Below are 14502 nucleotides of genomic sequence, written 5' to 3' on the forward strand. Positions count from 1 at the left end.
TAGAAGTATGATTCTGAGATTAAGGGTGTGGTTGTTAAAGTGGTTCATTGATTAGTTTGGCATAGTTTGAATGTGAATAATGGGAAGACCCACACTGTGTGTGAGTGCTACCTTCCCCAAAGGCATGTATCCTGGATAGAATATAAGAGACAGAAAAAGCATCGCTGTACTTGCTGCTGCTTGCTGTTTCTCTCCTTTGGTGTTTTCTGGCTTATTCCCTGCTTTGTCACAAAGTGTCCTCTGTGATTCCCCTGTTCCATGCCACCCTGCCTTGGAGCCAACCAATTATGGACTTAAACCTCTACAAACTGTGAACTACAATAAACCTTTCCTCCCTAACTTTGAATTTTGAATATTTTGTCTCAGTAACAAGAAAAGTAACTAAGATAAGCAAGAAAGAAAGGAAGATGAAACAGGTATACTAAGTATATGGCAGGTCTGTCATGCATGTGTTCTGATTTGTATCTTTTGAAATGGGCCCAGGGGTCCTTGTTATTTTTATTTATCTCATTAATATACCTCAGGACAAAGCTTTATCTGTGTGTGTGTGTGTGTGTGTGTGTGGAGGGGTATGGTTTCCTGGGGCATTGCCAGGTTCACACGTGTGGTCCTCCATATCCCCAAATACTATGTGTATAACTTGTGCGACTGTTACTTGGTACATGCCTGATATGTAGTAGATGCTCAAATAAGCTCACAAATTATTTTAGTGTGTTAAATTGATTGCTGTCAATAGTTACTAATATTTTTCTTTTAAACTGGGAGTTGGGGTTTTAATCAGGGCTTCACATATACAAAGACCTCAGATTCTAAGCTAAGGCATAACTACCTTCAGTAGAAATTATATAAAATTTCCTTTATCATGTGTTGAACAAATATATAGTGTATTGAAATATACTTCAAAGTGAAATATTTATACTTTTTAAATATTTTTATGTTGAATATTTAAATCTTTGATTCATACTCAGAAATACATGAAATATATGTAAGCAAGCTTAATATATTCAGCCTGTGGTGTCATTTTATGACATTCTCTTAATGTATCTAATGGATTCTATTGAACAGCTCATTAAACTTTCTGAATTGTTATTGGAGTTAAGCAGTTCAGATAATGTGATTGCTTAAATAACCTATCCCCTGGTATTACAGAAAGATGAGTCAGGTAAGTCTTAGTGTTGCTTTTGTAATGTCCACTGCTTAACTGCCATTATATAGACATTTTTTCCTCCATCTGAGATGACAAACTATTACTTTACGTAAAATAGGGTAATTGAGTACTAGGAATATGGCAGGAAAAAAAAGTTCTTTTGTTAACTGTATCTGAAATATTCTAATCAATGTGTCTGTGATTCTGTGATTAACTTTCTATTTACACATTAAATGCTGTAGAATACATTGTATGAAGTCAAAATTGTATTTATAAATATTGTTACTTCCAGAAAAGTTTTTTTTCTGTCTTTCCTATGATAAAATAATTTTCACCATCAGTAAAAATTCAATGGAAAATATGGGAGAAATTCATAGTCCCTTTAGAAAATTACAGGTATGAAAAATTTAAATTTGATACTTGACTGGAAAATAAAATGACAAATTGAGTCTGTTATATAAAGCCCAAAGAATGTATGTTTTTAAAAAATCATTTAAATATAAAAGTTATTATATCCCAGTATATGATGAATATATTAATTTTAATTGAGTGAAATTATGATTTCCCCTTTGTTATTTAATGATTTATGCCCATAAGTGCAGCATATTTAATTTTTTGGCCCAATGATTCATCATGTAAGTATCACATATATAAAAGAATAAAAAAATACATGTATTTGTATAACTAGGTGATCTTATCCTTAGAATTTTATTTTTTATATTGTTTGGTGAAACAGAACATGATTATTTTTATTCTGGACTTCATAGATCATTTCATTAAATCTTGTCACCAATGAGAATTCTTCATGGTTTAGAGATTTAATCAGATAAGTTTTATTTTTTAAAAAATTAAATTTTTATTAAGTTTCTTGATACATTTTAGATATACACAATTATCATATTAATTATAATGAATTTGTGCCTGATGTGGATAACTTGATTCTTTTTTCTCATCTCCCTACTTTCCTTTCAACTCCTCTTCCTCTCTGTATTTACAAAAGCATTGTTTCTGTTTTTTCCATTTTGTATCATCATTTTTTCTTTTTTTGTTCCTTCCTTCTCCCTTCCCCTTCCCTAGCTCTTTTATTTGAACATTTTCTTCCTAATTTACAGTATCTGTTTTATGCTTTGTTCTTTATTTACACTTTCAGTTTCTCACACCATAGAAACAGTGCAGTATTTGCACATGTGTCCAATTTAATCTCACTTAAAAGTATGGTCTCAGGGTACATCCATGTAGCTAGAAATGTCTCAAGTTTATCCTTCGTTATGTTAGAATAGTACTCCATTGCCTACAGACAAAACCCACATCATCTTTATACATTCATTGGTCAATAGACATTTGAGCTGTTTCCAAGATTTAGCTATTACAAACTTCTTCTAAACCCAAATTTAGATCTTTGATCCATTTCAACTTTAAGTTGGTGAAAGCATGGTGAAAGATACAGATCTAGTTTAAGTCTTTGGCATGTGGAAAGCCCGTCTTCCAGCAACATTTATTTGTTAAAGAGGCAATGAAATAGAAATGGCAAATATATGAAAAATGTTTCAAAAAAAAAAATGTTTCAACATCTTTGGCCATTTATGATAAAGCCAAAAAAAAAAAAAAAAAAACCAAACAAAACAAAACAAAAAAAAAAACCAAAAAACACTGAGATTCCATCTCACCCCAGAGAGAATGGCTGTTTCCAAGAAATAAACAGATAACAAATGCTGGTGAGTTATGGAGAAAAAAAGAGCCCTTTTCCTCTGTTGGTTGGAGTGTGGACTAGTACCACCACTGTGGAAATCAGTGTGAAGATTCCTCAAAAAACTAGGATTGGAGAGTCCTTTCAACCTAGCTATTCTTCGTGTCTTCCCAAAAGAAAAGTATCGTACCACAGTAATAAATTTGATTTTTAAAGTTTAATAAAAATATACTTTAAGATATATGACAGTTAAATAATTGAAAGAAAATTAAACATTTCCCAATCAGTTTGTTATCTTTAAATCATCACTTTTTCATATTTACATGAATTTCAACCAAGGACAACGCTAAGCAGTATGTCGGCTTAATTGATAATTTTGAAATAAAGTGAGGTTTTCACAATTTACCTATGAAATAAAACATTTAAATATGAAACTTAATGATTTAAAATGCCATATAAATTATTCATTTAATTTTTCTCTGTTTTAGAAAATGGAAGTGTTGTCCAGGTTGGAGAATTGTTGCCTTGTAAGATTTGTGGAAGAACATTCTTTCCAGTAGCATTAGTGAGTACACTGATTCCGAGCCTTTTCCTTTGGAGTTTTATAGTAGTTGTTTATTGCTTCAGAGCAGCTGCCATGGGAAAAAAATTATGAATAATTTTTGAAGAGGTATTGGGTAGTGTTTTTGTTCAAGAGTCTTAGTTCCACCTGTGTCGTTTTTCTAGAGTGGTTTCCTTCTTTAACAGTTTGACTGGTCTCCCAAACTCCTCTATTTAAGTGTTAAATTTTTCCTAGCATGGTGGAAAATTACAAAAACAGAACAAAAAACCTTTACATCTACATGATAATGCCTTTACAACTACAGAATTATATAATGTCTATGATTTTAAAGTACTTTAGGAAAAAAAATCAGGGATAAAGGAAACAAAATTTCAAAATGCTGGTGACTGTTGAATTAAGATGATGGGAGTTCACTTTACTATTGACTCCTATGTGTATTTGAAATATTTCAAAGAAAATATTTTTCCAATATAAAAGGACATCTAAAATATATTATTTAGATATTTTCAGCTATTTAGTATATATAAATAGAAGCATACTTAAGTGATAATGAAAACCAGGCAGCAAATGGAAATAGAAATTATACTCACATACCTTAAACATTTTAGCATCATATATAAAAATGCCATTATTACTACTTTGATAGTTTTTTTACATTCCAATATTTTTTTTGGTTTGTTATTTTTAAAATATAGATTTGCCGATTAAAGTTTTAGCATCATCAAATATGTACCATCTTAACTATTTCCAGTTTGTTTCTTTAAATGAGAGTGATCCAGAATGTTCTATTGTAGAAATATCTCTTCCCTACATTCAGTGTTATTTTTTTCTTTTTAATTCGAAGAATTTTCAAAATATTTATCTGAATTTCCTTGATAAAAACCTTTTCATTATTTTTTATTCAATAGTATAAGTACAATTTTTATAATTTGGAAATAAATATCACATATACTTGACATACATAATTAAATTTATGAGAACAGACATATATATAGTTTACTAGAAAGTCACTACTTGAACATTTTTTATTACATGCTTAAGAGATTTTATCATAACTATGATAGTTCTTGTTTCACAGCTAAACCTGAAAACAAGTATGTATGACCATTGACTACTAATTACATACTGAAAGCCTAAGAGTCTCCTTAACATCAGATAAACCAATGCTGAGATTTCATTTCTTTACTGATAAAGGTTAATATCCTGAGTCCTTCAGCATTTATCAGAATGCCAAAGAAAACTATATAGTCCACTGTCATCAGTAACCATGCTTTATGTGGTAGAAGAAAAACTTTTTTGTTGATTTAGTTAGAAGTTAGTTAATAACACTTCCACTGTATTGTTATTAAAAATGAATAAATTGAATGAGTTGGCAATAATAAAAAAAAACAACAACAACATGTGAATCATTAGATACCACAAGAAAAATCCCAGGTAAAAAATAATAGAGAGTTTTGAATATAAGAAGGGAAGGGGTAATTTTGAAGAAAGGTCACATGTCTGACAACTTTGCCTTCTTTATATTAACATTGTGGTTACCTACTATTATGTTACCTTTAGTAATCCAGATGACTCCTATTATGTTTCTTTTATAATCCTGAAACCAAAGCATTCTCATTACTGCTTTTATTCGGATCTATTTATTGCAGATTTCTTTCTTAGTCAAGTAGGTTTGCTTATGTATTTGCCTTACTCTTTGCAATATGAAAACTAGAATGGTATTAAATATCAGGAGCAGTTTTGAATGCTACATCTATATAACTTCTGGTTGTGAGAAAGGTAACATGTTTAAGACAAGGTATACCTTATTTGTTTTTATCTTGAAATTTTTTAACCAGACTTCAATTTTTAAACTTACCTCAATTTAAATAGTTTAACAGACTTTCCCTTCTGTAAAAGAGAAAATAGTATGTTGTGTTTCTTTACTGTCATAGAAAAAGCACGGACCCATTTGTCAGAAAACTGCCACAAAAAAACGAAAGACTTTTGATTCAAGCAGACAAAGAGCAGAAGGAACTGATATTCCAACAGTAAAACCTCTTAAACCTAGGGTAACTATATAACCTTTTCAACAATGTGAAGTTTGCTATAATCTATACTGAAAAAAAATAAAATTATCTGTTATGTTAAGAGTAAAGAAATAAAATTCGTGTTACGTGCTCCATTTAAAAATCAGATGAGGTCCTGAGTTCCAATTCTTGGTACTAAAAAAATAACAAAATAAAATGATCAGAAGGTTAAAAGTTCTTATTTTAATTATAATTTTAAACTGCAAAGGAAAGAAAGACCAAAGTCTATCTCAAGCTTCATCAATTTCAGTGAGGTTTTTGTATTATTAAGTTATTGCTTACCTACAGACTAGAAATAATCAAAACAAATATATTTTTAAATCATTGTTAAATTAAGATTTGAGATAATACTATCTTTCTAGTCTACAGTCTCTATATATAGTAAGTTATTACTTATAAATATCTTAACATAACAGATATAAATTGTCTTCATTAATTAATTGCCGGTATATGTAATATATAGTATGCTGTCTGGGGATAAGTTTTGCAGTTGTTCAATTGTCCACATATAGCTGTTGTTACATTATTTTCTTTTAGAACCAAAGCCTGTGGTAATGTCTACTAAATATCTCATAGGGTATTGTTAAATAGTTTGTCGGGTAGTTTTGTGAGATCATTTCAATAAAGTGGGAAAAGCTTAAGTATCTGACTGAATAGTTTTTGAGACAACTTGCTTTCTGTGCTAATTTCCTCTTCCAGTAAGTAGCCCAAGCAGAACATTTTCCTTCTCTAACAGAAATTAATTTTCCTAATGAAATTACTTGATAATAGGAAAATCAGATGTTCATCTTACTCTATGACTATGTATAAATGGTATATACCTTGAATAAGGTATATAAACTAATATTTGAATTTTTCTTAGTAGCCTGCCAGGTATGTGAATGTATTAATTTTGATTGATATACTAGCTAAATCTTCGGAGGCAGTATAACCTTGTGAATTTGAAAATAGGCTGAAGAATTGAACTCCCTGGTTTTAATCCTGGTTATGCAACATAGGTTTTAGTTCTCTTTACTAAAAAATGTTTTGATACTGGGTTTTCTTATTTATTTATAGCCAGAACCACCAAAGAAACCATCTAATTGGAGAAGGAAACATGAAGAATTCATTGCTACCATAAGAGCAGCTAAAGGCCTGGATCAGGCACTAAAAGAGGGTGGCAAACTTCCTCCTCCTCCTCCACCATCGTATGATCCTGGTATATGGAATATTGTTGACACAGTGTTTATGGGGACAGAAAATGATAGAAATTTTTATATAGTCTAACTTGTTATAAAACAGTGTATCATAATGAAACCTAATAAAGCGTGATCTTTAAATGATTTGGTAAGAAATAGTGATGATAATCTAGGCATTTAATTTTTTAAAAATTATGATAGTCATCAAGTGCTAATAATCTAGGAAAAAAAATTCTTTTTTTAGTACTAGGATGAACCCAAGGCTTTTGCACTGAGCTTCATCCCAGTCCATGTTTTAGTTTTTACTTTGAAATAAGAGTTTTGCTAAGTCACTAATTTTACCAAGGTGGGCTCAAATTTATGACCCTCCTTATTCAATTTCCCAAAGTACTAGCATTGTAGGTATATTCTACCAACAAGGCTTCTAGGAAATAATTTAATTATGGACATTGTGAGTTGAAATATAGTCAGTCAGTAGGATTCAGATATATTACCTGATTTTTTGGTACCCCCTTGTATGGGAATAAAATAGTCAAAATATTATTTGTAAAATGCACATTTGTGAAAATTATGATATAGACGAAATTATACATTCAGTTCATTTGTAGTTACATTTTCTTTATTGAACAGCTCAACGTTGCATTGTGCATTGCTGCTGAAGTAAGGCAAGATTCTGGCAAACCGGTGTAAGAGTGACATGTACAGATAGACTTAAAATACAGTACAGTTGACACTTTGCTGCTGTTAGGTTACCATTAGGACAACATTAAGAGGTTGTTATTTTAGTGTAATAAGTTGGCAAGATTAAAATTGAGATACACTAAGGTTCATTTTCTAGCAAAGTGTTTTTTAAACAAAGCTAGATGTGATCCTTTTTAATATTTTATTGTACAAGTTGACAAATTTTCAATGGAAGACACAGTAGATAGTTAGGCTTTGCATGCCATAGTCTGTTGAAACTATTCGGCTTTCATTGTGGTAGTTAACCATAGATAATATGTAACTGAATGAGCATGATTATTTTCCAGTAAACATTAATTATATCAAAACATGTTACTAATGGGCTGGATTTGGCCCACAGGTTGTAGTTTGCCAACCGCTATTTTAGTGTAGTAGTAATTAATTAAAATTCTATGGTGTCCATAATGGTACAGTGTGCTTGGATCTCTTCTGAGTCTTACTTTTCTTTTCCCCACGAGAATGAGTTCTTGCTTTGGTTGCATTAAAATATTGCATCTTTCTCTACATAGCTATATTCTTCCCAAGTAAGTAAGTGAAAGACAAATTTATCATATTTCTTCATGGTAATTTGGGTTTGCTTGACAAAAACAACTTCTTAGTTATTACACATTTTAGATCTGTAAAAAGGGCAGATTTCTGAGCTTCTGATGAGTATAAATTCTAGAGAGCACACTGTATATCCTGAAATAAACCTTTTGAAATAGCTTTTTTTTTGGACACTGCTTAAATTTTTATGTTTATTCCCAGTGTCTCTTTATTTGAAATGTTTTCTAATGTAACAAAATTTTTTTCTTTGTTAATTTTGAGATTTAATTTTAGAAGAAATTTTATTTATCCATAACTGCATTTGGGGAGATATTTTATCTTGGAAATGCTCCCTGTTTCTTAAATTTGAATTAATTATGTGAATGAAGTTTTACTTTTTAAAATCGCCCATCAGTTTTGGCTACTAAAAAAAGAATTGTTGGAAGTCCAATTAAGCTATTTCTTGATGGTTTTCCTAATTGAAATATGAGATTTTAGATAAAGCCATACTGTAAATTGCATTTTAATGTGATATTACTGTTTATCCGCTTTATAAAATTTGCACTTATAATGGGAACACATAATATTATACAGACAAAATTATATTTTTCTTCTACCTATTTTATACTGAGAATTTGTGTTTTATTTTTTCCTGCAATTTTGCCTAAATTCAATTCCTAACACAATTCAACTTAATTTATTGGACTTCTTTCTTGAGCACTTTACTGTTAGATAGACTGGTTGTTAAGCAGAATTTAGAATTTTTGTTTATCACGTGTAATTACAAATCTTTAATTGACATTTATAAAAGTTAGTGATTTTTTTTGTATCCTGTTTCAGGTATTTGTTATTAAATTTTTAAAAATCTTTCAGATTATATTCAGTGCCCGTATTGCCAGAGGAGATTCAATGAAAATGCAGCTGATAGACATATAAATTTCTGTAAAGAACAAGCAGCACGTATTAGTAATAAAGGCAAATTTTCTACTGATACCAAAGGAAAACCAGCAACTAGGACACAGGTAAAGCACTTGTTTTAGTTATTTCTACAGATAAACAAGAACATGATGCTTTCGGGTTCATAGTTTTATGTACTTGCCTTACAGAACATTAAACTATATTTTTTTAACTGGCTAAAATAGAGGTATTAGTTCTAAGGAATTTAGTAAGAAATGTAAATGTCTAATTGAAAAATTGTTATATCTAATTGATATGAAAAGTTAGTAGGGACTTAATAAATATACTAAGTTAACGAATAATAAAAAGTTAAAGATAGGTTGGACCAGATTTAGAGGAAACAAAGAATTATTTGAAGACTGAAAAATATGTAGTAAAATCCATTTGAAAATCATGTGAATATTGTAAATATCTATATTATTTATAAGCAATATATGAATATGTAATCAACATGGGGGAAGGAAAATCTTTATTCAAATCCTGATTGCTGTACTTCATTCATGAATATAGTTGTGAGAAAAAAATGAACTTACATATATGAAAATTCTTACAAAACTATGTTTTATAAATTTTGGAAAGTAATTTTGTGATACTATTATTTTCTTGTAAGCATACAGTTAAGCAGAATCCTTGACAGTGTAAACTGTGCAGCAGATTTCTGTTTTAACAAGGCTTTTTTTTTTACGTTTTTACGTTTTGTAAATCTAGCATCCAGTAAATAAATCAATTCCATGTCTCTTACTATCTGTGAAACTAATGTTGGATTAAAAGACCCCAACACAAGAGGGGCCTTTTTGAGAGAATTTTAGTACTCAATTTTTAAAATATTATTGAAAATAAATCATGTTATCTTTATTATCATTCTTATAGTAAAAATGCCTTTTGTGGAAAGATTTTTCTTTCCCCAATAAATAGTGTAGGCTCTTTATTTGAAATCAGTTGAATATATGTATTTTGATTTATTTCACAACAAACTTTTTTTCATTAATATCTATGTTTGTCCTTTAGTCAACATCCTATTGCCACTGTATAAAAGATTGTACCTTAATAATTCTGAAAATCAGATTATCACAACTCTCCTGTTTTTTTTTTTTCTTTTAAATAATTAGGCTAGGCTAGGTTGCTTACACTTTTATGTGAATTTATAGTTGTTAATTTTTAAACATTAAAATTACGTTCAATAGAGGCAACATTATATATAAGTCAGTTTGTAGAGAATCAATATCTTAACATTGTTATCTGATTCATAAACTTGTTATATTTCCTGCTTATTTAGATATTTTTAAATATGTCTAAATTTTCAGTATACAGCTCAGGCACATTTATTATATTTAATTTTCTTAGGATTTTTTTTTTTTCTATGCACAAAATGAAGTCACCTGTAAATGAGCAGTTTTAGTTTCTGTTCTCTAATCTGGATGTCTTTTTTTGTGTGTGATTTATTGGCGCCAGTCTTTCATTATTATACCAAATACCTGAGATAATTAGCTTAAAAAGAAGAGGAGAGTATTGTTAGCTCACAGTTTTGAAATTTTCTGTCTGTGGTCAGTTGGACCCTTTGCTTTGCTTCTATGGTGGCTGGAATATGTGGTAGATGAGTCCTGTTCACCTCATGGCTGAGTACAAAAAAGAAAGGGGATACACATCTCATAACCCCTTCAAGTGTACACGCCTATGGCCTAACCTTGCACTAGACCCCACATCTTAAAGATTCCATTACCTCCCAGGTCAGGAAGCTGCAGATCTAGTCTTTGATATATGGTCCTTTGGGGTACATTCCAGATCCAAACTGTCACAATTGTACTGTAGCTTTTTCAGTATATTGTTGAATAGAAATATTTAAAGTGAGAATCCTTGTCTTAACCCTGTTCGAGTAGAATGCATTCAGTTTTTCACCACTGAGTTTGACGTTGTGAGTCCTTATTGCTACAGTTTATAGGCTTTGAGAGTTCTCCTTTACTGAGTTCTGGCTTTTTTTAAAGCAAAACAGAAAAAGGATAGAAATAATACAGAATTTCAAAAAAAATAACAGTAAGAAATCAACACTAGTTAATATGTTACATATTGTTATCTTAGAAGTAGTTGTTCAAGTTACAAATTCTAAGCTTTTTTTAAACCACAAAGGGATTTGAATTTTGTTGAATGCTCTTTTATAATCTATTCATAATACAAGTATATGACAATACATTGTACTGACTTTTAGATATTAAATCAATTTTGCTTTCCATGAATAAGTTCTACTTAGTAATGAATTATTCTTTTATATAGTTTTGGACTTGATATGCTAAGATTTTGTTAAGAAACATTCTTTTCTCTTGAGGAACATTGGTCTATAAATTTGATTGGGATTGGTATCAGAATGGTACTATAAATTCAATGCAGTTTCCTCTTTTCTGAGTTTTTATAATATTGTATTTTTTTCTTAGATTTTTGCTAGAATTAAGGTAAGAGCTGTAGCCATACAGTTTTCATTTTTCTGAGGCTTTAGATTATTATATGAATTTATTAGCTGTAACATTTAAATGCTGCATTTTTTTGTATCTGTTTTGCAACTTGCATATTTTAAGTAATTTCATCATTGTAATTGAATCATTGACCTTAAAATATTATCTTTTTTTGGCTGTAGATTTTGTGGTGATAGCCTCTTTTTCATTCCTAATAATAGTATTTTGTTTTTTCTTTTTATCCCCTCTTAAGTAAATTTTAAATTTTAATTTAAATTTTTTAAGTTAACATACTTACTGTGAAATTTCTCCTGTTATCAATCTAGCTACTGTACTTTGTGAATTTTATTACATCTTTCCAAAGAAATACTTTTTTGATTCATTAGTCAAATACTGTTCTAACTGCATCTTACAAAAGTTTATTTCAAGCAAACCATTTACTTACAGAATTTCTCTCAGTGTTTTATTGTTGTTTTTAATTTAATTCTTTTGTAATCGGAGAACATAGTTGGCAAGGTTTTCATCTTACTAAAATTTGTTTTATTGCCTAGCATATGGTCTCTTTTTGGGGGATGCTACATGGCATCTGGGAAGGAAAATGTGTATCCTCCAATTGTTTTCTAAATGCCACTTTTGGGTGGCTACTTCTGACCAGCTTTTCTTCTATATTCCAGCATTATTGAAGTAGTTTTGTAAATGTCAGTTTAAGATGACTGATATGGACCGGTTTTTCTGGATATCTCATCAGTTATTGAAGGAATTGTATTAAAATGATGAGCGGTGATTTTTTTTTTCTGTATCATTTTGCCATTTTTACATCAAGCACTTTGAGTATCTCTTAGTGTTTATATTTGTAATTTATTATATTTGACCCATTTATTGTCCTTTATATCATTATAAAGTATCACTTTCTGTGGCAACATTCCTTTTGTTAAAGTATGTTTAATCTGATGAGAATATAGTCATTTCCACTTAATTGTGTTCACATACTTTATTTCTTTAAATAAAGCCTATAGACTGACCTATATTTGATTCATGTTTTGGTTTTTGTAATTCAGTCTGGCAACCACACATTTTGGCTGAAATGTTTAGATCTTTTAACATACTTATTCTTGGTAGGTTGTGTGTAAGCTTGCTGTGTTGCTGCTCTCAATTTTTGTTACACACACGTATATATGATTCTTCAATTTTTTTTTTCTTAAAAGATCTTTTTCCTGTGGCTGTATAATTTTTTATTTTCTGTTAGTTATCCTAATAACAAAAATGTATCTTTACCTTACCCACATTTCCATTTACCTCCTGCCTTTAGTGATATTGCTATGCATAATAACTAAAAGTAAACTGTCAGTATAGTTGATGTGCATTGTTATATGGTATTATTACTTTTCAATGTCTTCTACTTTTAAACAGAAGAAAATAAATCTATAAACATCTTTATACATATAAATATGTATACATAAACATACTTTGTTTTATATTTACTTACATATTTATTATTTCCAGACCTCTTCGTTCTTTTTTGTCGACCTCTGTTACCATCTGTTTTCATTTCCTGTCTGTCTCTACAGTTGGCTGAACATGCCTACGTTTTGCTTTCATTTCTTTGTTCAGATTCACTGTTAACATGTTTACCATATTTACCTTAACTTTTAAAGTTTTTAATGTAGTTATAACTATTTTTCAAGACCTTATTTGCAAAATCTTATTCCTTATCCATGTGGAGTCCATTCCTGTTGACAATTATTTTTGTCAAATGCAGTAGTTTCCTGTTTCTTTACTAGTATTTTTTGGCTGAAAGTTTGACATTATAAATAATAAATCAAACCTGACTTCTGTTTTGTCCTGAGAGATGATTATCTCATGCAGTTCAACCCAGGGAACATAGTTGCAAATCTGTTGTTCCTAGTCTTTTAATATTTTTAAAAATCCTCTTGTAAATGGTATCAGTAAGAGGATTATATGGCTGCTTCACCTCACTACCAGAGTTTGTAGTGTATCGCTCGCTGTCTTTTTCTTTTCTAAAAGTTTTCTAGTTTTTTGTTTTACTACTTCTTAATCGCTTATAACTTCATACTTTCAGATTTACCTTTTTAAATATGTAGTAAACATAATTGTTGAAATATATGTCTGATAATTATTGTGTCTGGTGGCTTTGATAGATGTATTCCCGCTGCCTTTTGTTTTCCTTCATTCATGGTTTCTTACATACTATGTCCACAAAAAATTATCTATGGTGGTTTTTCATGTGAGGTACCTTCTTCTAGAGAAGTTTGTACGTGTTTGTGCCAAGTGTCTGTCTGAAAAAAAGTTTAAATCATCAGTGTATGTTTGCTTGATTAACCTTATACAGAAAATTCATGCAGTGGCCAGCAAAGGAGTTGACCTGGCAATTTCTTTTTCTCTAACTTTCAATGCTTCTAAAATGATGTTTTAATATATTTTTAATATACCGTTTTCCACTCTCCTGGGCACTTTACTTTTTTATTAAAGGATTGGTTCAGAGAGCTCATTCAGTCATTTTTTCAAAAATAAACTTTTTCTAAATTTCATTAAAAATTCTCTACAAATAGAAATATTTCTTTATGTCTTAACCATTTTTAAGTGTACAAATCAGTGACATTAAATATATCAAAATGCTGTGAAAGTACCACCACACTCCATCTCCATAGCTCTTTTCTTTTTGTGAGATTAAAGTTCTGTATTTGGAGAATGTAAGACTTTGAATTATTTGCCATCTATAATCAGAAATTATATTAATAAAATATTTTATTTTCATTATTTTAGTATAAACCACCTGCACTTAAAAAGTCAAACTCTCCTGGAACAGCATCATCAGGATCTTCACGATTACCACAACCAAGTGGCACTAGCAAAACTGTTATAGGTAATGAGATCCATAAAGTAATTTAGAAAAAATATTTGCCAGTAATACAAATGGTCTATCATGGACTATTAAAATATTGAAAAACAAATGTAGGTTAGGAATTATTTCTGAGTAAAAATGAAATGAGCATCAGAAGCTTCCACTTTAAATGTTTTATTGTGTTTTTGCTTCTGTTTTGCATAAATGTCTACCTTTAATGTTCATGTTAATTTATCATGTACTCAGAATAGTTGTCCTGGTTCTTTTCTTTGACCACAATATTTTCTCTTCCTTTCTATATTGACTTCTTATATCTGAACTTGACAGTT

The 14502-nt window shown here is 30.0% G+C and overlaps 1 protein-coding gene across 2 annotated transcripts in view; it reads left to right on the forward strand.

Annotated features, from left to right (window-relative positions):
* Positions 1-14502, forward strand: part of Zc2hc1a (zinc finger C2HC-type containing 1A) — a 43115-nt gene that overhangs the window by 11333 nt on the left and 17280 nt on the right. For both annotated transcript variants that reach the window (XM_063257480.1, XM_005008247.4), the window contains exons 2-6: positions 3323-3399; positions 5331-5447; positions 6522-6663; positions 8783-8931; positions 14095-14194. In XM_063257480.1, the coding sequence (XP_063113550.1) occupies positions 3323-3399; positions 5331-5447; positions 6522-6663; positions 8783-8931; positions 14095-14194 (585 nt within the window). The remainder of the gene's footprint in view (positions 1-3322; positions 3400-5330; positions 5448-6521; positions 6664-8782; positions 8932-14094; positions 14195-14502) is intronic.

Source organism: Cavia porcellus, unplaced genomic scaffold, assembly GCF_034190915.1.
Source record: "Cavia porcellus strain 051 isolate PalLab524CR breed Dunkin Hartley unplaced genomic scaffold, mCavPor4.1 scaffold_10, whole genome shotgun sequence".
Classification (NCBI taxonomy): Eukaryota; Metazoa; Chordata; class Mammalia; order Rodentia; family Caviidae; genus Cavia; species Cavia porcellus.